The sequence below is a fragment of the Amphibalanus amphitrite genome, unplaced genomic scaffold (genome assembly GCF_019059575.1).
Source record: "Amphibalanus amphitrite isolate SeventyFive unplaced genomic scaffold, NRLGWU_Aamphi_draft 000487F_arrow, whole genome shotgun sequence".
Classification (NCBI taxonomy): domain Eukaryota; kingdom Metazoa; phylum Arthropoda; class Thecostraca; order Balanomorpha; family Balanidae; genus Amphibalanus; species Amphibalanus amphitrite.
Window position 1 is genome coordinate 404,453 of NW_024881981.1, and position 23,037 is coordinate 427,489.

At 51.4% G+C, this 23,037-nt stretch overlaps 1 protein-coding gene across 8 annotated transcripts in view; it reads left to right on the plus strand.

Moving 5' to 3' along the window:
- The window catches only part of LOC122392448 (palmitoyl-protein thioesterase 1-like), a 33,515-nt gene extending 11,193 nt beyond the window's left edge, over positions 1-22,322 (plus strand). For 2 of the 8 annotated variants that reach the window (XR_006258516.1, XR_006258517.1), the window contains exons 9-14: positions 9,347-9,505; positions 9,911-10,068; positions 13,030-13,122; positions 16,689-16,800; positions 20,667-20,773; positions 21,652-22,322. Coding sequence is in view for 2 of the 8 variants with exons in the window: in XM_043387288.1 (XP_043243223.1) it covers positions 4,792-4,822; positions 9,347-9,505; positions 9,911-10,068; positions 13,030-13,122; positions 16,689-16,800; positions 18,693-18,758; positions 20,667-20,773; positions 21,652-21,819 (894 nt within the window). In the remaining 6 variants the exon portion in view is untranslated. Of the gene's footprint in view, positions 1-4,695; positions 4,823-9,346; positions 9,506-9,910; positions 10,069-13,029; positions 13,123-16,350; positions 16,530-16,688; positions 16,801-18,692; positions 18,759-20,666; positions 20,774-21,651 lie in introns of those variants that run through there. The other 6 variants (XM_043387289.1, XM_043387287.1, XM_043387288.1 and 3 more) reach the window with 5 other exon arrangements.
- The last annotated feature ends 715 nt before the right edge of the window (positions 22,323-23,037 follow it).

Sequence of the window (23,037 nt, forward strand, 5' to 3'; positions counted from 1 at the left end):
CGAGCGTGCTAGCGTTAAAAATCGAGAGCTAATGGCATAATGGTAAGGTAGGATAGTTTGATGTGGATGTCTATGTAAAGCATGGTGTCCATTGTGTAGCTTGTGTTGAGGGATGTATTCTTGGGTATGTGTGTGTGTATGCTCAAAAAGGCCTATTTTATTGCATTGCATGCAAATATATATTCATATATATTTAATGAATATCGCTTTTTGGTGTTCAGAGTAGCATTTCCGTTATTCTAGACACAGTTTATCCTCGCGGGCGCTAGCCGCTAAGAGTAGAACAACTAATGCCTTCCTCTTTCCTAGGACAGCTAGAAAATAATTTGAAATAGTGCCACCAAACGTTCGCATCTCCCTCATGAGCGAGACTCTTCACTTGCCACTGAGCTGGCATGCCTCTGCTGCCCCCTGGACTGCGCCGTCCGCAGCGCCACCAACGCTGGCGCTGCCTAACGGTCTCGCTAGGCATACTAGCCCTGTATAGTCACCACTTCCGCTCGTTTTCCACAGCTGTAAAGTGCAAGATATACGACGTTTGGAGAAATATGAGGATGTATGCACCCATAACCCATCAATGCTAATGATGTTGACAATCAATAGTGATTAAAGGGCATTTCCTATGTGAAGGATCATTATGCTTAGCCTTGCTCAACTAGGCACAGCCGTTCACCTGATCAAATTAGACGACAGCATAGATATGACTTGAAGATATCCAAGTGGGTTTTCTACGCCTTAGCATGCGTAACAAAAGTCTATTTCGATCACCTTGTAGGTCAGGTGAAAGGTCAGGTCACCAGAGGTCATCAAATGTCACATTTCGCTCACTTTTTAACCCGCGCCCCGCTGGGAGTCCTGGATTTCCACGCCCTGCTGGGGGGGGGGAGGGGCGGGGGATTAACTCCCCCTTCTAACTCGACTCCTGGGCCACTAGCGATACAAGGAAGGCGGCGTTCGAAAGAGCGCCAAAAATAATGTCTAAATCACCTCGGTCACTTTTTGGTCAGGTCAAAGGTCAGGTCACCAGAGCTCATTGAAGGCAAAATTTCGCCGATTTTCAGGTCGAATGTCGACAATTTCCAAGAAGCCAACGCATAACTCGGGAATCAATTAAGCTACAGCGTCGTGGAAAGCGCACTCGATAGCCCTATTAACGTTCGTTCTGAATATATCTCTCAGATTTGACATAACGTCAACGGTTTTGCCTGCAGTGGGCAAAAACTGTCAAAATAGCCAATTTTTCGGATTTTTTTTTCTGCAATAACTTTTTGACGTAAGCTTTGCACCAGCTTTCTTTTACCGGCATCGCGTTTCTCTCGTCAAGACGCATCGAATGAACCATAATTTGAAATGTCAACTTGAAAATCTGACATCGGGTCAATGTCATGACCTGACCGGAAAGGGTCATGTTGCATATCAGTCGATCTGTATCATCGAGCTGAACACATCTAAGGCGTTTTCATCGCTCTAGCATGCCTCTGTCAAAAGTTATTCGCGAAAAACTTTTAGATACCATTCTTGACCTAAGATGACCTCAGGGGCATAAACAGAAGTCACGGTTCCATTTTCATGTTCAGTATGTCATTGTCTAAGTTACTCGTAATTCAGTGTTTGAGAGTGTTTATAATGCCTTTCGTCAAAAAGAGGCGGCTTTCCACTTTCACCCATTGACTTGTTTATATTGGGGAGGTCGCAAAATTGACCTGACAAGGTCACCGATATCAAAATTCCGAGATATGCATTTTGAACATACTATTGCTCTTAGCAATCGCTGAAAGTTTCAAAGCGATCGGTCACTCGATCTAGCTATGGCAGACATTGAAACTTTTTTTAAAAGATTTCCGTGATCTGGGATGACATCTTCACTTAAGTGAACCAGGTCACTTGTAGTGACTTGGTGACCTGATCTTGAATGACCTTGGTCGGAAATTTTCACAACATATGTAGAATTGATGCATAGTAAGGTGTGCCAAAAACTACAGGGGCGGGTTAAAAACTACAGGGGCGGGGGAGGGAGTGTTCAAATACCCCCTCCCCCCTCCCCAGCAGGGAGGGGGAGGGTTAACAAAAAGGGAGGTTAACAAAAAGACGCTGCTTATCTCACGAACGAATAGAGCTACGACGCCGCGGAGAAATGCATTCGATATCTCTTCTAAAGGTCTTTTGAGCAATGCTCTCATATTTGGCCTAAGTGTCGCCGTTTTTTAACCCTCGGGTGTTTTGCCAGCCGCGAATGTATGGGGGGATCCGTTGGACCCCCCTTTGCCGTTTCGCCCCTGATTGAGCTAGAGCTTCGCGAAAAAAACGAGCATGCTGCCCGTGACGAGAGGAAGAAATGATGCCCAATTTTAAGGTCCTAGGTCATCGGTTGACCTTCCAGGACAGGTCAATGACCCAAAAGTCGGGAAAATCGGGAGCTATTTGAACGTAGTAGAGTGTGGCTGTTGTTTTTTTTCGGTGTGCTGATCGTGAATATCATGTTAGTTATAATCATAGATGATGCCTTCATGCATTTAGGTCAGGTCGAGTCAAGTCAGGTCAGGTCAGGTCAACCAGTAAGGGTTTTGCCGGGTATTTGTAGTAAATGGCAACCGCCCCTGACATTCGAATTCAGCTAAAAAAAAAAAAAAACTAGCCTAGAAACATGTAAAATTTGACAAAGTGAACCGAGGTCATCAAAGGTCAATGACCTGACCTAACCTTCCGGTGACCTTGACACCCACCCTAAAGGCCGCCCCACACTGGAACTCGCATGCGGGTTGCGAGTTTTTGAGTTTTCGGGTTTCTTCAAAAACAAATCATACAATCTAAGCTGAGTGACCCACGCTACCATGTAGCAAGCGAGTCTGCATATTTTTAGCTTGCAAACCACCTTGCATCGCATTCCAAAAGTTGATTTTGAGTCAACTTTCGATTTTCCTCGCTGCGAGGTCTGCGAGTTCTGCGAGGTTTGCGGGTTTTTCGTTGGAGTCGGATTTTGGTTCATTGCGCTGGTATTGCGACTATATGTAAGTTTCTGAAGGTGTACCGGCTTCACTGCATTCCTATAGTTACCATAAGGGAGCGGTCTAATCACTCTATGAATTAGTATTATGCCCGCAAACTCAAAACCCGCAAACTCGCAACCCGCATGAGAGTTCCAGTGTGGGGCGGCCTTAATGCATGGGAGCAACATCATATCCCATGTTTTAACGCTTGAAAGCACGGAAAGACTGCAAACGCGCAGCTAATGCGAGCCGACATACGCCGAATCGCGATTCCGGCCAAACGTGGTCTCGAAAAGTAGGTAACAGGTCAAAGGTCATTGGGGTCAGGGTCATGAAATTTTCAGGGTAGGTGTAAAATTGCTTAACGCGAGGGTACTGAACGTTTCGTCGCGATCGGCCGCTTTTTACGCGAGTTATTCGCGAAAAACTGAGGTGGGGGGGGGAGGTCCGTTCGACCCCCCCCCCTACACGGTCGAGGATTGAAAGACGTTTTCGGTCAACAGCATGAGGAAGTGTTTAACCCCAAGTATAACATTTGTATATGTATAACATTTTCCAAAAGAGACATAATTTATATCATCCTATCTGCTCATAGGCGTAGGAACGGGGGGGGGGCATGGCCCGCACTTTTCGACCATTTTTTTAAGTGAAATGTGTATTTTTTTTATTTTAGTACAAAACTAAGAGCAGGAAATGGCTTGGCAAGGCGAGATGAGCACAAAACTGCAAAAAATCTTCATAGGGGTATTGGGTTTCCCACAAAGTGACATTGAAGTTTCGCTGCCCCCCTCCCCCCCCACAAGCACTTTTCGTGAGATTCCTACGCCTATGATGCATTTGCTTATTATGGAGAGGTCGCAAAATTGACCTGGTTTAGGTCACATTAAAATATGAGGAATAAGTTTCCCTCATACCGAAGTGCATACTCATCACGTTTATCGTTTGCTGAACGTTTCAGAGCCAGCATTCAATGGGTCAAGCTACATTGGTGTAAGTATGTCTACCACTCTGAGAGAAAAATTACCCTAGGCTCTCGGAATTCTTTGGACCTCCCGCCTAATAAATCTTCGAAACCCCCTCAAATGTCGGTAAGCCTAGCGTAGTGAAGAGTTTTTCCGAGAGTTTTCCGGTAGAGTTGCCAATTCGGCTGCGTCCGGGGAGTGTATCGTAGAGTTTCAGTTCACCGAGTGTAACGCGCGGAGTGTCAGCTGAGCTCTCTCGTGCGATACCTGTTTACTCTCATTTCCAGCTGCACTAGGTATAACCGTTCTTGAGGTTAGGTCACTTTACGTGACCTGGTGACCTGACCTTAAATGATCCAGGTCTGAACTTTTCACATGAGCTGGAAAAGATGCCCGATAAGGTGTGCCAAAAAACGGCGGCGCGTTGCTCCACCGTTCGTTTTTCAGCTATCCACGGAAAACCTTGGGGGAGGAGGAAAGTGCACCCCCGCTGCGGCGCACTCCAAATTTATGGGGCTCGAATTACTACGTAAACCAAGGCCACCAACACTCCCGACTATGTAGTGTTTACGAAGACACACACAGAAGCCCGTCGGACCCTACTCGCGTCCCCGTCGCTACCGACGATGCCCTCCCCGTCGGACGGCCGCGGCCTACTGTCGTGACCGACAAACGTCGGAGGCGGCGGGGCCGCGCGCGCTCGACGGTCACGTGGTGGGGTCGGCAGCGCGTCGGCGCGGCGCCGGATATAATGGAGCGCCGGCCGTCGGCGGCGGCAGTTGACGGCGAGTCAGTCGGTGGCGGTGGATCGCGGGTGTACGAGGCGGACAGAGAGCAGCACCATGGCAGGCTGGGGATACGGCTCGAAAAACGGTAGGCAGCGGCGGAACGGGCCCTTCCATTACTTACCCCTAATAGTGTTATATTGGCCAGCTCTGCGCGACCTAATGCAGCGTTTGGTAGCACAATAACTATAATGTCGGGAGATGTATAGCGCATCATTATTCATTACATGTTTCACAGTATTGAGACTGGCTGTGATAAGCAGGATGAGGTGCCTATTCATCAAACAAATGTGATGAGATTTGCTATAACGACGCAATGACTCACTTATTGAATTCTGAGCAGTTATGATTATGCGCGCCCGTAGCTATAAATTTAGTATTAGGTGTAGGTAACTGGCGTATTAGACATTTGAACAATTACGTAGGCATACTGTACAAAAGTCATCGTTATGCATAGGCAGCGGAACGAGGGGGTACCGGGGCATCGTGCCGCCCTTTGATTTTGATGGGCGTTGCATGGAAAGAATGGGACCAAAAGTCGGCATTGCCTCCCCCCCCCTTAATTGAAGGTGTTCCGCCGCCACTGTTGTCATGCATGGCGATGTGGAGCCGTCATGCGTGTGCGGTGTAAGAAGATTACGATGGAAGTCTGCCTGTTGAACGGTGGCAAAATTTACGGATCCGCTTGAGCAGGGAGCTCCTCTTGAACGCGAACAAATTAGCTTGGTATACAGAGAGGCCTTTCCATTGAACTGAGCGGTAGAGCATACACATCAATATAAAAGGATGTAAACGTCAATCTTGATCAAGGTCATACCTACTTATCACTCAAAACTTTCGGCATGAAATCCATATCCCGCGCCTAAGCTAGCTATTTTTAGTGGCGACAATTAAAGTTGCTAAAGGTGGCACTACGGTTCGTCTTTTTGTGATATGATCTGAAGGTTTCATCTGAAGTGTTCTCTTGGAATGAACACCAGCCGTCGGTTCGGGCACGCGTCGGACGTGTGTCCGTGCGGATGTGCTCCTCCATCCATAAACCAATCTGCGTCCGTGCGCACGCCTTCATCTATAAACCAGGGCAGTTAGGCAGTTGGGCACCCCGCCGCATCGCTTCATCTTCTCGGGCGACGAGGCATTCACGGGTGCTCTCGATAGAGTGAATGAGACGGGCTCCTCAGATGTTTCCAGTAGATGAGTTTGGTTCCCCAGGTGTTCCCAGTAGATGAGTTGGGTTCATCAGGTGTTCCCAGTAGATAATTTGGGTTCCCCAGGTGTTCTCAGTTGTCAGTAGTGATTAGTGAGGTGGGTAAGAGAGGAGGGCTCCTTGTGTGTCGCTAGAACCCAGGAGTGAAACGTCGTTGACTGATGACGCAGGCTTTCGATATCTTAGTTGAGATACCTTCAATGGCTGCTCAATGCCCATTCGCCCATAAAATCGTGCAACTGCTGCCTGCCGTTTACTACTCTGCAAATAGACGTTTATCGGACTATTGGCCGAGGGATCAGATTGTGCGCGGATGCAACGGCTAACCTGTTTAAAGTGGCAGCTAATGCTGTTCCCTATTTTGCAAGGCGAATACTAGACTTATAGTATCGTGGCAAAAAGAAGCATGAAAGAGCTATCTGAATGCGTCATGTCATCATTGCTGAAAAAAAAACTTCCAAATATTCAGAGTCTTGGTAGACATTGATTTATGCTGACGTGATATTCCTGACACTGGAGCAGTACGTTCGTTGCCTCACTGATTGACATAATCAATCAACTGTCCAATTCTGACGGTCTGACCTGCCCCTGCCTGCTCGCCGCAGCGGCGAGCGCTAGTGGGTTTCGGCACCGTGTTGTGGTCGGCCGAAGCTATATTGGTCTGCCACGGCACCGTATCCCACTACTGGGGCGAGGTGACATGTCGAAACCACCGGCACGAGGCGTGGAAAGGCCGTGACTCGGCGCGAGCGCGGACCAGCTAGACCGTAACCGTGACCGAGACCAGAGACCAGACGTTGTTCGTGCGCGGACCAGACCGAGACCAGAGACCATAGACCAGACCGTGACGGAGACCAGAGACCCTGTTCGTACCGGGATAAACGATGGTTGATCTGAGACGGACCGTGGCTGAGTGACGACAGACCTGAAGTCCCGTTTCGATGGTCTAGGTGTGGTCCTTGTTGTGGAGTCGGTCCTGCAGTTGCGATAGGTATGGTGGTGGAAAATGGTGCTTCATGGGTCAACGCATGCCCGCAGCGTCAGCCTGTTTACTGTCGCAACCAGCGTAACGGGGTCGTTATTGACTCGAGCAAGGCATTACTCATCCGCCGGAACCAATAATGCGTAACGGTATTGGCCAACTCGCTTTCACAAGAATGCGTCATTACGTATTAGGTGCTGTTTGTTACTTGTGGATATTTGGGGGTCCTAAGTCCTAACTATTGATTTAGGGGAGCACTTGCATTCAGCATGTGCACTGTGCATGCACTGAAATGTACCTATGCCTAATGCTCGTTACCACACATTTTATGTCATGATGAATTAAACGTCTCATATGACCATTGAACAATTGAATTTAGTTTTGATATTTTGATCGAAACTTCGAATAACTGATTTCAACCCTTGACAGTCGCATATCCAGAACTAATCGCAGCTCATGGCCAGCGCTTGATTAAATTGCAGGATTTTCATTTTACCGCAAACTGTAATGTCGATGTTTGGTCCATTCAACCCTCTTTGAGTATGAAGGCTTCCTTGTACCACATTTATGACCCAGGGGTGACTATTGCCTGCTGATTATACATTTAAGCCTTGCTCTACAAATTATGTGAAGGTAAATGTGTCCTTGATTTAATACGGTACCGTTGGTCCGTTGCCCACTGCTCGAACCTCGAACACGGCAGTGACCTGCAGTTGCCGTTTTCCTTCCCCGGTCTGGTTTCTGTCGACCCGTTGTATCGCATGAAGCATCAGTGGGAACCGCTACAAACCAGGACAAATTCTTTTGTCAGGAAGAATCTGCGACCGTTCGTCCTTACCATTACTCACGCAAGACTTCACTGCTTTTTCCAGCTCATTGACAGTTCATAACGATCCGCTATCCTCAAGGGCGATCTTATAAGGAGGATAGGTAGGCCTGTCCAGTTATCAGCTTCACTAATGAACTCATTGTCCATAACAATTGACCTGTCACTCGGTGTAGCTGCCTCGGGATAGGCTTTTAGCAATATCACGTTTGCAGCGGGCTGCTGCATCGCGCCTGCTTACCTACCGATATCGGCTCTCAAAGATCCATCACAAAAGTACACTAATGCAATGCAAAGTTGGATGCCTGCACGCGAAGTCAGTAATTCTCAAGTCCAAAATCAGAGTCTAACCCGGCAGGGTTAGACCAAGCGGCGGCAGGGTCAAGGGTAGGGCTAATACCTGGTTTGACTGTTTCGTTGCAAAGGTAGCGTGTGGCATCGTAGGGCGGCACTCTGTGTAGGAGCTACACAAACAGTATTTTACCTATGCTGCGTCAGAAATAATACCCGACATTAATTCTGTGTGGCTTGCTTGCTGCCGTTGATCCGACGCAATTGCAACAAATGATGTTTATCGTGCTGCTCATGTGATGTGATTGATAAGACTTCACTTGTGGGTCGGATAACCACGGTTGAATTTCGGCCCCGCTCGTCCTCCGCCCTATCACCTGGGGTGGGGTGAGCGCATGCAATCACTATTTTTGACGAGCACATGAAGAGGCCATCCTATTGAAGGCCGTTAGATGACCTGTTGAAACTGGGAGTACCGGCACTTGACTGTCAGGGAGTGTCAACTTCAGCGAGGCCAGGCTGTTGCACAATCTCTTTTCACTACTGTGAAGCGATAAAAGCTCAGCTCAGCAGGCAGTGAATTCAGCGAAAGTTATAATGCACCGGCGTTACTATTTCGAGATATTTACTAAGGTAACTGAACAGCCACTGCCAAGACCCGCTGGCTAGACTTAGCTCGTTCTGTTTTTCTCCTGCCAGTCTATTTGGCCGTCGGGCGGATCACCAAAAGAATGACTGTCCTGGACAACGCATATGGAAACCTTTTAAGCCGGGACTTAAACGTCAACTCAGTCGCGATCGAAACAGAGATAATCCGAGATATCGTGGGCATCAGCATAGTTCATGGTATCGTGCCTGTCGGGCCATCAAGGTCATGGTGCACTTACCTACACAGGATGGAGCTTCGCCGAGCCAATAATGCCGAAATGCTGAGCCTCCGGCATGGCTAAAACGCATTTGTTTGGTATGAGCAAAAGTATTAAATGCTGGACAGTCCGATTCACTGTATGTAATGTGATTAATGTCAGGACATAATGCCAGTGTAAATGATATTGATACCATATATTCATTAAATTTCTTTTTTATAATTTGTTAATTTGATAACCGATCCATACTTCAAACGGCATTCATCGGAGTTATCTCGACTGCCTACCCTGTGCAAACGTCTATGGCCCTGTCCGCCGGTGTTGCTTGCTCGGAAATACCTGACCCTTCCTTGAAGTCTCCTCCAGTCCAGTGATTGTGTGCCATAACCTCACCGCCCGGCCGCGTCTCACCCCTGTGACCCCTGCACCTGTGCCCTCAGGTCCGCACGCCTGGAGCAAACAGTTCCCGGTGGGGGACGGCCAGCGGCAGTCGCCAATTGACATCATCACCGCGCAGACCAAGCCGGACGAGGCTCTGGAGGCCAGCCCGCTGGAGATCAGCTACGACCCCAAGGACGAACAGGTCATCGGTAACACTGGTAAGTGCTTACAGCGGCCCGGCCCGCCCGGGTCGGCGCCGCCCCGTCTGCCGTCTTCAATCACCGGGCGGCTGAGGGGGCCACAGAGTCGGCCGACGTCCGACCGGGAGTGTCTAATGGAACACGATCTTTCGCCGTTCCATACCGCCAACGGTACAAATTAGAAACATGGTTCAGCACCCGTGTTATCTCATCGAGATGAAACGCTACAATAATTAGGTTCGACAAATAACGTCGTCTTGGATCTGCCGTTGATCTTCCGCTATGGGTGGTGCGGCGTCTGTATCGGTGTTTCTGTGCCGTTCCACTCATGCCTATGAGTACATATGGGAGGGAGTCTGCAGTAATATCAGTGTCTAGATACACGCGCCCCACACTGTGACCCACTGTGTCCCCGCCCCCCAGGTCACGGCTGGAAGGTGGACTACACGAGCGGCACATCCTCGATCCGCGGCGGCCCGCTGGAGGGAGAGTACGCTCTGGCGCAGTACCACTGCCACTGGGGCCGAGAGGAGGACCGCGGCTCCGAGCATACCATCGACGGAAAACGGTACGCCGCCGAGGTAAGCAAACGGGGAGGATAGGGAGGAGAAGGAGCGGGGAGGGCAGGGAGTGGGGAGGACACGGGGGACAGCGAAGAATACGATTACAGTGAGGACGGTGAGGAATAGAGGAGATGCGAGGGATAGAGATGTAGGGGAAGTATAAGCTAGCTATGTGGGTACGAGTATCAGAGGACGAGATACGAGTACGACACGGGTCACGTTTATTGGATCATCTGCACAAGACAGAGTTAAAAAGCTTTTAGGCGTCCTTTAGCGACGATTAATCATCTTCTGCAGACTGGCTGAGCTTCATTCGCCTTTCACTATCGTAACAAACCATGACATGTCTTTGAAGTATGCAACAACTGATGACATCATAGGGGGCGTCGGGCCATGCGGCCACATCATTGTTATCTTCACACAGCCATATAGTAAGGTCAGCACAGCCACTCTAAAGCTGCCATTAAATCTCCGCATGAGTTGACGTTACACGGTGAACCCACGTTGGGCTTTACTGCGAACCGGTTCAGACTCGCCGTAAAACAGACGGCTGTACCGTACCGGCCCGCCGGTCTATGAGGCTTTCATGGCGGGCGCTCCCGTAGAAAAGCGGTCGATTTATAGTGACTGTAGCCACGCGACCGGGCGGACCCCGGAGACTCAGTGGTCTATGGTTAGGAACTGGAAATGATGGCTGTTGCTCTCATAAATCATAGACGTAGGGAAGCTAACAGTACTCATTTAGGTGTTTTGTCGATAATGGTGAAATCAGACCAATTCCAAATGACAAAAAACGATGCAGATTGATATTACTGTTCATTGCTCTGGTAAAGATTAACAAAAAGACGTATATTGAGGCACAGAGCAGCATATTTTAATAACCGGTTGGATTTATTAAAATATGCTGCTCTGTGCCTCAATATACGTCTTTTTGTTGACAAACGATGCAGGATTACCAGTCTCGGATTATCGGTCCTGGCATGCTATATGGCTATTGCATGCCAGCCAGCCCAGGTTCTGATGTAATTCTGGCAGAGCGTCCACCTGTCTCGGACGTTCCGCTCTAGTCTGAGCAGCTCTAGCTGCCAGCCCGCGATACCCCGCCAGCCGCTCGGGCCGAATTGGGTACGTTACCGTCTATCTCCAGTCCTCTCTGACGGCCTCGGGGCCGGGCAGCGCATCCACTCGAGACCCAGCTAATGGCAGCCGCGGGCCAGGGAGACCCGTGTGGCTGTCCGCCTCACTTCTACCGGCACCAGAACAATGGCCAGAAACGGGGCCGCCCTGTCACGCGGAACCATTGATCCCGATGTGCGGCCACATAAGGCCAGCCACATGCGGGTCAAAACAGACGCGCTTCTGCCTTCTATCCCAGGCACGTCATGGATAGAAACGCTGGGTAGAGGCGATAAACCATGAGAGCGTTGTGGTTTTAGTTCAAGCCGGCGCTCTGTTGAAGGTCTCACACGGCTGATGCTCGTATCCCTCTCTGCCTGAGAAGGAAGATGTGTTGATGGAAAATGCTTAGGTATGCTGATTGCCGAGTACGTGGTCGTAATCAGATAACGTTTCCGTTTTGTTTCTCTCACGAGCGTGCCTCGCTCAAGAGTGTTGCATGGATTATGGATGCCCTTCAGTCCCTCGTCTAAAGTCTTAACATTCCAAGCTTGCTTCTTCTTCCATGTACCAACATGACGGGTCGGATAACTGTCATCGGAGTCACGAGCAGGGTATTTTGTGCGGTTTTTGGTTGACACACAGTCTGATCTTCCGACACAGTGACTCACTTGTGATATGGGGCACACATCGAGCACTTCTCCCTGCGGTTACGGTGTCGGTGTGTCAACTCTCCGGGACGGGACTCCTTCGAGTCCCAGCGGCCGTTCTATGAGCCACCGAGCCAGTCATTTCCGTCCTACTCGCCACCCGACAGCCGCCACGATCATTTGGCACACTGCGGTGACGTCACGCTGCCAGTGACGTCACGATGGGAGTCGGCGTGACGTCAGACCCACGCCAGGAATGGCGGAGATGAGCTTTGGTTCGGTCCGGTGAATGATGGGACAGCCGCTCCCAGCGAGCTGAGCGCGGCGGCTGGCGGCGGTCGAGCCATTAGCTCTGATTCGGCAGACAGGCTGCTGGGAGCAGGTGGCAAGCTGCTGGAGACAGGAGGCAAACTGCTAGGGATGAACGGAACAGGAGACCGCAGCCCGTCTCGGGCTCAAAAGACGGACTGCTTGGTCCTTCGTGGAATAGGTCTAATTGCTCAGAGTAAAGCTACTTGAAGGGCAGTGAAGGCGCCAAATTTTATTCAAAAGATGTAGATCCTGGGTCTGAGTTCAAAAAGGTAGAGCTTTGAGCGTTTTCCTATACGGAACATTATCCTACCTGATCAGAAGTCTTAAATCTGATGGGTAAAAGCGTTCGGTATCTGCCTACGAATTACCGTGAGCGAAGAACAGACAATTCATCTTCGTGTGTGGAAATGATTTGCATGTGAAGTAGTTCCTTGCTCCATTTAAATTCAGGAGAAAGGTGCTAAGTAGGAGCGCGGAGCGCGTCCTCCATTTTCTGTTCAACGCTTCGCTGTGTTTGCGGTTAGCGTGGCAAGGCACTGTGTGCGTGTATGTTGCTGTTATTCCTGCTGGCCGCTGCCGTCCGTCGACCACCGGGGGGTCACCCCGCGCGTCCCTATCCACCCATTGATCACGTGCTGTTTTCCACATACCTTCGCACGTGTCGCGCCGGCACTCGCGCTGCAAACTAACTAGGGTGGCGCACCTGGTGATTTACACCTGCCTCACGCCCGTCCTGCACTGTGCCTCGCAGCAAAACAGAGACGCCGACCTGGGTTGGAATCCAACCCGAGGCCCGGGCTTAGGGGTTGCTGGCTCTGGATTCGATTGTAGAAATTACCTGTTTCATGCTCTGACCAGGGCACTGAAGAGTTGTTCTGACCTAACCGTTCTTTCTTTTCAGCTGCACCTTGTGCACTACAACAAGAAGTATGGCAGCTTCGCGGCGGCAGCTGACAAAAGCGATGGCCTGGCCGTCATAGGCATCTTCCTCAAGGTGAGTGAAAATCATACCTCAAACACCACAGATAATTATCTTTCTGTCCTATGTTTTGATAGATTATCTCGATTAATACCAACACACGCATTTACATACGGAATTACGACGAATCTTATGGCGGGCGATGGGACACCGGCTCCTCGGACGTTCAAGTCCTAGCTGCTGCTTGCGTCGTTGTCTAGCCCTAGCCCCGGATCCAGTCATAACCGCAGGCACCAGGCCGTCACCGTTGTGGGTCACCCGTCTAGCCGGCCGCCCCGTGGTGGTCATGAACTGCGTCGAATTCCGGCTACTGCGGGAGAGGGTACTGGCTGCAGGAATCAGCGTTATGGTCACAAATCACGCAATGCTACAGAGCAACAACCGCGGCGCTGTGCCGTCGGCACGGTAAAACCTAGATTTATGAGCGGGCAGCACATTCTGACGAATAGGTACGGGTACCGCCGGTGACCACATATTTCGCCGCTTATATAATCTGCTGAGGTCTCGGAGGAACATACCTGTGACAGTGAGGCAGCAATAGTAAAGCCAGTTTAATAACTTCCTGACTTTTATAGCCCAGCTTGAATAGAACAAAACTTTTCCGGTAATACACAACTGCAATTGTAACAGACAATTTCATGGCTAAAGCACGGCTGAAAATTGTTAAACGTCTTGCGTTTTACACATCAAATTGGTTGTGTAATAGTTGTAAATGTTGTTAAACTGGGACATGGTTTAGTCCAGATTCGCTCCCACTGCCCCGCCCACTGCACGTGAGTGCACAATGCTGCCTTTCTAGACGTCCCGACCAAGGTCGGGGCAACCTCCCTCTAAAGCGGAGCAGTCACATGTCGCTCTCTGATGGATGTCGGAAGCGTCACCGGGTCGGTAATGTCAGCGTATCTCATGCACCGGAGGTGCTGATCAGTGCCCGTCGGCCGTGTACCGCGGTGGTGTCGACCCAGTTCGGACAGCGCATCATGTCAGAACGGTCTAGGCTCGGCTGCGGGTAACGGGACCGAGACTGGGCGAGACTTAGCACGCCTCCGCACCCTTCGCCACCACGGCATGGAGCAGCGAAACCACCGGTCTCAGCACCTGACGGACGGCGCTAATTTATGTAGATGCTGAGGCATGAATTCCTCAGATGTGCACACGTGCCTAGCCTGCAAATTCAATTGATGTTGACCAAAAGCTATGGCAGAACCTTTCATCAGTCAACTGCCCGCCTACGCGCGTTATTTGTTTATGCTGATAGTGGCTCCTCTCGTGCTGGGCTCGACGTCTCCTCTCTCGTATCCGTATCTCGCGTCTCCAGTATCTCGTGTATCGACAATCACGCTCTCTGAGCGCGGGCGGGGCGCCACCCTCTGCCGGTATCGGGCGCGGTACCGTCTGCTCTTGTCTTGACCTCGTGACCGGGCACTGGCCTATCTATCTGCCGACGGCCTCCGCCCCGGCCGCCCCGGTACTTTGATAACACGGACTGCCTCCCACTGAGCCGGGGCGGGGCGGCGTCCCGTGGGGCTGACGAGGCCACGCCGGTGTGTGCTGCTCGAATGCCGCGGGAAGGGTCCCTGACCCTGTCCGGGGGAGTGCCAGAGAGAAAGGGCGACTTCCCTGACTGTGTGCCCGCAGAGGAGAGTGGTTGCTCCCTAAACCCGTGCGACTGTTTGGAAGAGGAACAGCTTCCCACATACACTCGTACCTATGCAATGGTTGATCGGCAAATACAAACTCATTCAGGAAACTGCTATTCAATATTTGACCAAATCGTAACAGGCTTCCCTTTCTCACTTCATTCTTCTCCTTGTCTTGAACGACAGGCAAAGCATGCATCTCTGAATCATACCCTCACAGGCGTCAGGATGTGATTCAAGCTGGCCGAGAAATGGACATGGGTAGGTAGTACAACAGCTTCATGTCGTTCGGAAGTGATACTTTCTCGATTTAGCTTATTCCGCCGTCTGTGCCCGATCAGCATTTTCTTTTCCTTTTCCCTAGAACAGGAAGACGCCAATAACATACCGGAGTTGTATGTGAAGTAGGCATGCATCTATTGTTGCCCGTAATAAGGAGAAACGAAACAAACAACCTGCGGGGAACCATAATCTGTTTCCGTTCGCCAGGGAAGCGGAAAAGCGATGACGGCGGGGCCTGAATTTGCCCGTCAGTTTTCATGGTAGGTTTCTCTCGTCTTTCCTTTAATGGAAAGGTCAGTGGCCGACGGTTAGTGTCCCGGAGTGCCTAGCCGCTGGCGGTGAAACCGACGCCTGCCGAGAGGCTAAATTGGCGGACCGCCGCTCCGGCCATCGCTCTCGGATGGGGTGTGTGCGGGGAGGTGTCTGAATGTGTTTGGGAGATGAAGTGCGTATGTCAGGGAAAGCTATGCGCATAGAGAGGGAAATTGTGCACCACCTCAAGCTGAAGTCCGTATCGTGTTTCAATGCTCGTAGTTGAAGCCGGGTTTGGGTACTCGTAGCCGGCCGCCTTTAGAAAATGCGAGACGGGCCGGGCCGGGCGCAGCTCGCAGTGGCCGCCCACAAACCTGGCTCACATGACTCGTGTTTTGCAAACAATCACGTCACATCCCACAACAGTTCGGGCCGCTCAAAGTTACAGCTACGTGTCTGTTACATTGAGCGGCTGACGGGCTGCCTTCAGACAGGGTTTCGGAGTCGGAGTCAGAGTCGACGTTGCCCGAAGTCTTTGGAACATGCCAGAAGCTGGAGTCGGAATCGGACCAGGTGCATCGAATTGAACTCTGGAATGTTTATTGGAAGCTGTGAAAAGACCTGCCCATGTGACAATTGGTTGCTCTTCCTGAAAATTGAGCGTGCAAATCCTGCCTTTATTCTGGATGAAACGGGGACATCTGCTTCTAGCAATGAGTGTGCTTGAGTGTGTGTAATATTGTGGCGGTGATGATGAAATGGTATGATTTGGTATTGAAAGGCCAACTTGCAATTCGACCTCAAGTCAAAGTTTTATATGTTCAGAGCCTAGAAAAGTCATGGTGCTTGTCAGCCAGTCCCATGTTGTTGAGCTTAACCTCTTTGCATACTGATATCTTGCTGATGTTCGAGACTCGGTGCTAAGGGTTATGCAGTGCGTTCGGGAAAATTTATTATTGCTAAGGTATTCTAAAAGCGTAAGGAGCGTCAAAGAAACGTTCCCAGCTCCCACACCGCCCAGGCTATTCATTTCTTATAATTCATAATTTATATTTCGTGTCCGATCCAGAGTCGGAGCCGAGCTTGGAGTCGAAGTTGGAGGTGAAGTTGGAGTCGGAGTTGGAGTCAGAGTTGGAGTCGGAGATGGGCGGAGATGGAGTCGGAATCGGAGTCGGAAGTGGAGTTGCCCAGAAAGCCGGAGTCTGAACAGTGCTACCACGACTGACTCTGAAACCCTGCTTCTAGAAGGTTAACAGTTTACAAGTATCTGCGTCTTTTGCTCGAAAGGCTAAACGATTTCATGTATGCAGACGAAATACGAGTATGCAAACAATATCGAATATCAATTACAAACATCTTTTAGATTTTAAGGCACATTCTCTCACACGTTTTATGCTTTGACCACAGGTGGGAAAGGAGAACAAGGAGCTGCTCAAGGTGACGAACGCCATGAAGGACATCAAGTACAACGGCAGCAAGACCAAGATCGAGCCCACCGACCCTGACAACTTCATGCCCGGTGAGTGTGCTATTCCTGCGCGCAGAGAACCGTTGAAAGGCACCTAAACTACGGTCTCCGGTAGCTGACGTCCGTAGAAACGTTCCCAATTCCATCAAAAGTCTCTGATTTTAGCGTCCAAGTGCGTATCATTAGGTGGCTGCGTTCAAATGTTCGGTAATTGATTCGATACCGTCCAAGCTGGGGTCGTGATCAGAGCCTTTGCGAGCTGGCTGTTCCGTTCATCTGTCTGCACCTCTGCAGCCGGTCGGCTGCATGCAGGACGGTCATCATCATTATCATCAGCATCAACAGCAGCGGCAGTGGCTAGTGCCAAGTGTTTATTTTATCTGGTTATGTTGAGCGATAACATTATCGTAAGCCCCATACGGAAATCAACATTTGTTTTCTATGTCTAGCTCCCATCGGGAAGTTTTAGGAGTTCTTGAAAACTTTATTCCCGCTCCTTGGACGCCAGAATAGTTTGTCCCACGTATTGCGTTTACGCAATATTTCTGTATGCGGGTACTGCGTAGTACGTATCATAGTACGAGCTCGTACATGGCTATTGGCTATAGAAAAGAACGGTGACAGACGACAGCACTCAGTAAACGAGGAAAATGCTACCGTCTGTGTGTGGTTTCGTTTAGATATCCTGCTGGCGAGAGGCTGTAACATGCCTGGAACCTTTGCATAAACCGAGGCTCGAACCCTAACACGATCCGCCCCGGGTCGTCCCTGTGATGAGTCACAACTCCCGTGGCGATTAGTTTGTCCTCAGTCTAAACTTTCTTACGACTCCCATGGCGCGGGCACTCGTGTTTAAAAATGGCGCAACGGGCACAAATGCGGGTAGGGACACCGCGAGCTGTAGGTATATGATAGTCATACGGATTCAGTGTTAATGTTTAACCGAAATGCCGAGAAGTTAGACTTCTGCATTTAAATTGCCACTGTCTCGTAGGTAAGAGTGACAAGAAGATGGTGTGTTAGCTGCTAAGTCGGTGATTTACATTATGAAAGCTGTGTCCGTGTCTGCTATTACTTATTACGGCCTGTCGTTTTATTCATGAAGGACATGTATCACTGCATTCACATTTCAATGTAAGCACATTCCCATGGACTTGAAAAAGAATAGGACCTGTAGGTATGTCAATCGTATTAGGATGACTTCCGTACCACGTCTATTCTCTTGATAGCATAAAATGTTGCCGAGAAATGTCTTTTTTATTCGATTAATTCATTGGTATTGTATAATTATAAAATTGGGCGGCAAGTGATTGTCTATATCGGCACAATCATTCATATGACGTAGTCACTGACCACTGGTCAGTGGTCACCTCTGCGTGGACTATCCTGATATCGGATATCGGCCTAGTCCAGTCGCGATCACCTGCGTCACAACGCGGCCACACTGGTCACTGCGTCCTCCACCCACTCGAATTGATCTGGGTTTGTTATCGAGCCAGCTGTCGCCGTTTTGGGGCGGCACGCCCCTCCCCGGCAACAGACAGAGAAATATTGCCGGTATTTACTTCGGAGCATTTAAATTCGCAGTTAATGCGTCTTCCTCGCCGGCGGGGATACATTCCACTCGGGCGGCTGTCAGGGCCGTACGCCGCAGGTGCTCGCTCAGCCGTGACGCGCCATCCCGGCCCTTCTCCAGCGCTCTCTCATCTCTCTCTCCCTCTTGCTGTCTTCTCTCCTCTCTTCTCTCTTCTCGAAGCGGTGCGTTGCGCCACTACGGACAGTGTCCGGCCATGCTTGTATCCAGCCTGAGTCTGGACGAACATAAGCTTTATCAAGTGTTATAAAATTAACGTAAGTTTTATTATTTTTACCCTTTGTGAGGAAAGTCTGACAGGAGCGGCTGCGCTGCAGTCGGCTCTGCTGACCCGTATGACCTCTGGCAGAGACGGTCCGCCCTGCCGGTGGCAGCGGTGACCTCTCTGTCCCCGGGCGGGCTCCGACCAGCTCCGGTAAGGTAACTGCCGAGATTTACCGTCTCGCCCGGAATAGCTAGCTGGTAGCGGCTGCAGTATACAGTCGGAGACTGTGTGGCGGCGTCCCGGGCGCGCAGGGGACCGCGCCGCGCGACTGCTGTGCCCCCGACCCACCCCTCTGTTCGGCCGATATAACTGTCCCAGGTGAGCGGTCTCCAGGTCAGCCCCCCGACTATTTGCGGAGGCCTGCCATGGCGACTGGACGCCGAACCTGCACGGCATGTTGGCACCAGCCATATCTCAGGGCGGCCAACAGACAACAACGTCGCCGTCGGCTGTCCACTCGATCTTCCCCGTAGAGGGTCGGCTGGTGACCGGTCAGACACTGCCCTGCCCCACCCTAATTGACAGGGTGTAACGGCTATCGATTGGAGAGCGTTTGGTGTTCAATTTTGGTGCAACGCTCGGCTGCTTGGAAGACTACCCAGTCCCTAGCCCGGCTGTTGGGCATTTGTGGATTCGTACAAGTACAAGGTCGGTCCGAGCCGAGTTTTCTCTCGTTTGTGATGTACTCCACCTAGAACGGCGATTTTATTCTTTTAAGTTTAGCTCGTTGTGACTGACAGTTTCAATGCTAGCATTATTGTCAGCGTTACCCGTAGCGGCTGCATGTTCGTGAACGTCCTGAACTAACAGCATTGATGCAGGGATGGCTGGCTCATTAAGTGAAAGGATAAGACGATTCCAACGTTCTATTCAATCATGTAGGTGTGAATCGTCATGCAGGTATGCAAACATTGCTCCGAACAAGATAAGCTGTCAGTGAAGTAGATACTGTGGTCTTTGAGGCAAATGAGCAGGCCATCTACGATACCTATACTTGATAAGTGGATGATGTGATAGCGGAAGACTTTCCAAGGACGTACCTGTCCCTATCGATGAGTGTTTACCGATTGTCTTTGGTTATCGAACGTTTTCAAACAGTGCATCACATGATCGACCGTAAGGTTACTCGCGGTTCATCTGTACCGTACACAGTTTTGACAACACTTGAGGGTAGATTTATCCAAGGCTATGTAAACTTTATCGCAGTTTGGTTATCTGTGACCTGTTTAGTGTTCATAGGTTGAGGACCTGCCCGACCCAAAGGACGCCAAACAACTCCAAATTCTATATCTCTTAATCATATTGGAGTGGTAGGCGCGACGGATCTTCCGATTCACTTGAAGATAAATCATTTAAAGGGACTTTGTAATGTGGATGGGTACTGTGCTCAGTGTCATAAAGCTTCATAGGTGGGCACCCGCGCTTTGGTATGCCAGCGCTTGAAGTGTCTCATCCGGAGCAAGGATTGCGATGCCCGACCCGGATCTCGCTCTCCCTCCCTCCCTCCCTCCCTCCCTCTCTCTCTCTCTCTCTCTCTCTCTCTCTCTCTCTCTCTCTCTCTCTCTCTCCCTCTCTCTCTCCCTCTCTCCCTTTCTCTCTCTCTCTCTCTCTCTCTCTCTCTCTCTCTCTCTCTCTCTCTCTCTCTCTCTCTCTCTCTCTCTCTCTCTCTCTCTCGCTCACTCTAATCTGTTCTCATCCCTTTTGAGGTTCAGGTCCAACTGACCACCTGTTCCAGGCTTCCACTGACATGATCCCTTTGCAAATGACTCGCCGTCACATTAGTGTAGCTTCACATTGTCACAAACTATTATCCGTGCTACCCGCCGCTGACCAAACGCAGCCCAGCTGCCCTGAAGCTTGAACTTCTCATTACGATCTTATCATCAAAGAATGAAGCGTCGAAAGGCAAAGGTGCAAAAGTCAAGGACTTCTGCTCTGGGTGCAACAACACGAGCGCCTGGTCGTTTGGCGTAAGTGTTCGTATCCCGTCCCCTTCTCCCTTTATGCGCCGGGTACGGCGACCCCACCTGACGATGAGTGCCCCGTTCTGTTCCACAGACACGCGCGTCTACTGGACGTACGAGGGCTCGCTCACCACGCCGCCGCTGTACGAGAGCGTCACCTGGATCGTGTTCGCCGACCCCACGGAAATCTCCAAGGAACAGGTGCGTACGGAGTGCGTTCGACCGTGACCGGTCACCAGAGTGTTCAGTGAGGCAGGTCGGCACCCTCCCCGCACTGGGCTGAGGCGGTAGAGAGCGCAGCTCGCCGGCGCCGACCTTCGCGCGGTCGGCGCGGTCGATTGGGGCCGCCGGCGGGCGCCGAGGGCTGCGGCAGCACGCGCCGCTGGGTGATACCGGGCTCCGACGGCGCCGCCGCACCACGCCAGGCCCGCATTACCTGAGCTCAGCCTCGCAGCGGGGTCTGGCCTTGGGTCGACCGCAGGCTCGATGTAAATCGCGTCACCGATGGCGTCGGAGATCTATCGCTGTTGTGGCGGCGGCGGCGGCGGAGGCGCGGTAAATCCCTCACTCCTGCGGCGGCGGCTGTGGGTGTGGTGAGTCCCCTGCGGCGGCCGGCCGCTCCGCTAATACGTGACGCAGCCGGCGTTCTGCCAGTCACGGACGCCGGGACTCGGGTCGGCTTACCTCCTCCCCTGCATTCGTTACGTTGGGTCTGGCTGCTCGACCCATAGTCCGGTAACCTGCACATCATGGTCACAGACCCACTTCTAACGCCGACTGCGATTCGGTCATGTGCTTACTCATGGCTCATGAATGTCCACTGTTCACTACTCGACCATAAAAAACGCATATTTTCTTTCGCTAGAGGCGACGAAGCGTCCACAAAAAGGTCTCTGGAAGGCTTTTGATAATTATCAACGATTTTAGCCGCTAGCAGTAGACAAAAAGCTCTAAGGAAGATGGTGGCTAACCCCATTTAGTTTTTCTCGATGGAGCAAAAACTGCATAGATCGCTGCCATCCGGGGCTTACCCTCTCTGCTCCGGTTTACGGCTGACGGGGTTCTGTGTTCGTTCGCAGTTGGCTGAGTTCCGGCACCTGAAGCGGCACGCCAACGACGACGAGAAGGGCGAGGACAGCGACGACGACGACGGCATCATCGCCGACAACTACCGGCCGCCGATGCCGACCGGCGAGCGTGCCGTGCGCAGCTGCAACGCGCCCGTCAAGTTTGTCAAGAAGCAGTGAGGGCCGCGCGCCGAGCGTCGCCCCGTGGCCGTCTCCGGCGCGGGGCGGTCCGCGCCAGACACCGCCGCTCAGCCCACCCGCGGCCGGCTGTCCAGAGACTGCCGGAGACCCGGCTCACCGCTCACCGCACTGGTGGAGACATGCGCTTCCTGTTAGAGGCTCCCAGCGGGGCCAGCCTTAGCTACATCAGTAGTGTTTGTCTAGGACAATCCAGAGATATATCGCATCGTTGCGCGCCGAGAGTTGTTGAGCCGAATTAGTTTTGTACTCGATGTTGATTGTTTCTGTGAGCGGCCGTCCGCGCTGACGGTTTACCGTGGCGTCGATATGTCGCTCGTGACCCGCCCCGCCCCGTCTGACTCTGTGGACTGTGCCGCCGGTGTACGGTTTTGGTCGGGGATTTAGCCCCGACTGGCAGGCCGTAGTGCGGTAGTGCAATCAGCACGGCGGGGTCGCACAAGGGTCAGGTCCCAGACACTGCAATACACCAGTGAATATACTAACCCCGATCTCTATGATGTTGTTGGTCGTGCGGTCACCGGGTTCAGAGACCTAGATAGAGAAGGTAGGGAGGATAGCGCTGCTGACGAGAAGATTGAAAGAGGAGCCTGGAATTTCCGAGCTGCAGCGTGCAGGGGTCGTAATACGGCCCCAGAGCTCTGGGAACGTGGCATGAGAATCACTGCAGCCGGTGAGCGTCTGCTCACATGCTGGCATCACGGCCGATCAGCATTCACATCACGGGACGCCACAGCTGTGAACAGTCACCGTCAGCCCGGAGCTGCAGCCCGTTTTGTGTAAAAGGGCACCTTTGTATCCGAGGTTATAAGTGGGGGGGGGGGGGGGGTGACCTTAAACGGACCGACGATCAAAGGTCAGACTCGCAGTTGCCTGGGATGTGTGTGTGTGTCGGCTGTGGAAAAGTATGAGGTGGTTAATTGTCAGCGTCAGTGGGGTGGTGGCTGTCTCCGTGACGCAGCCATTTCCTCGAAATAAGCGACGGTGCGACACTGAGCGAAGGGATATCGTTAGCTTTCGAGCACAGAATGCAGCAATACCATCGATCACCTTTTTTACTGCAACACAGTCAGCGAATATGACCAGTTGCATCGTGGTGTCCTTGAGCGTACACGATACTGCCGGCCGTTAATGACGCGGTACGCTGTCCGATTCCAGTGCCACTCCCCCTCCCGATGGCCGGTGTAGGGAAGTATGAGC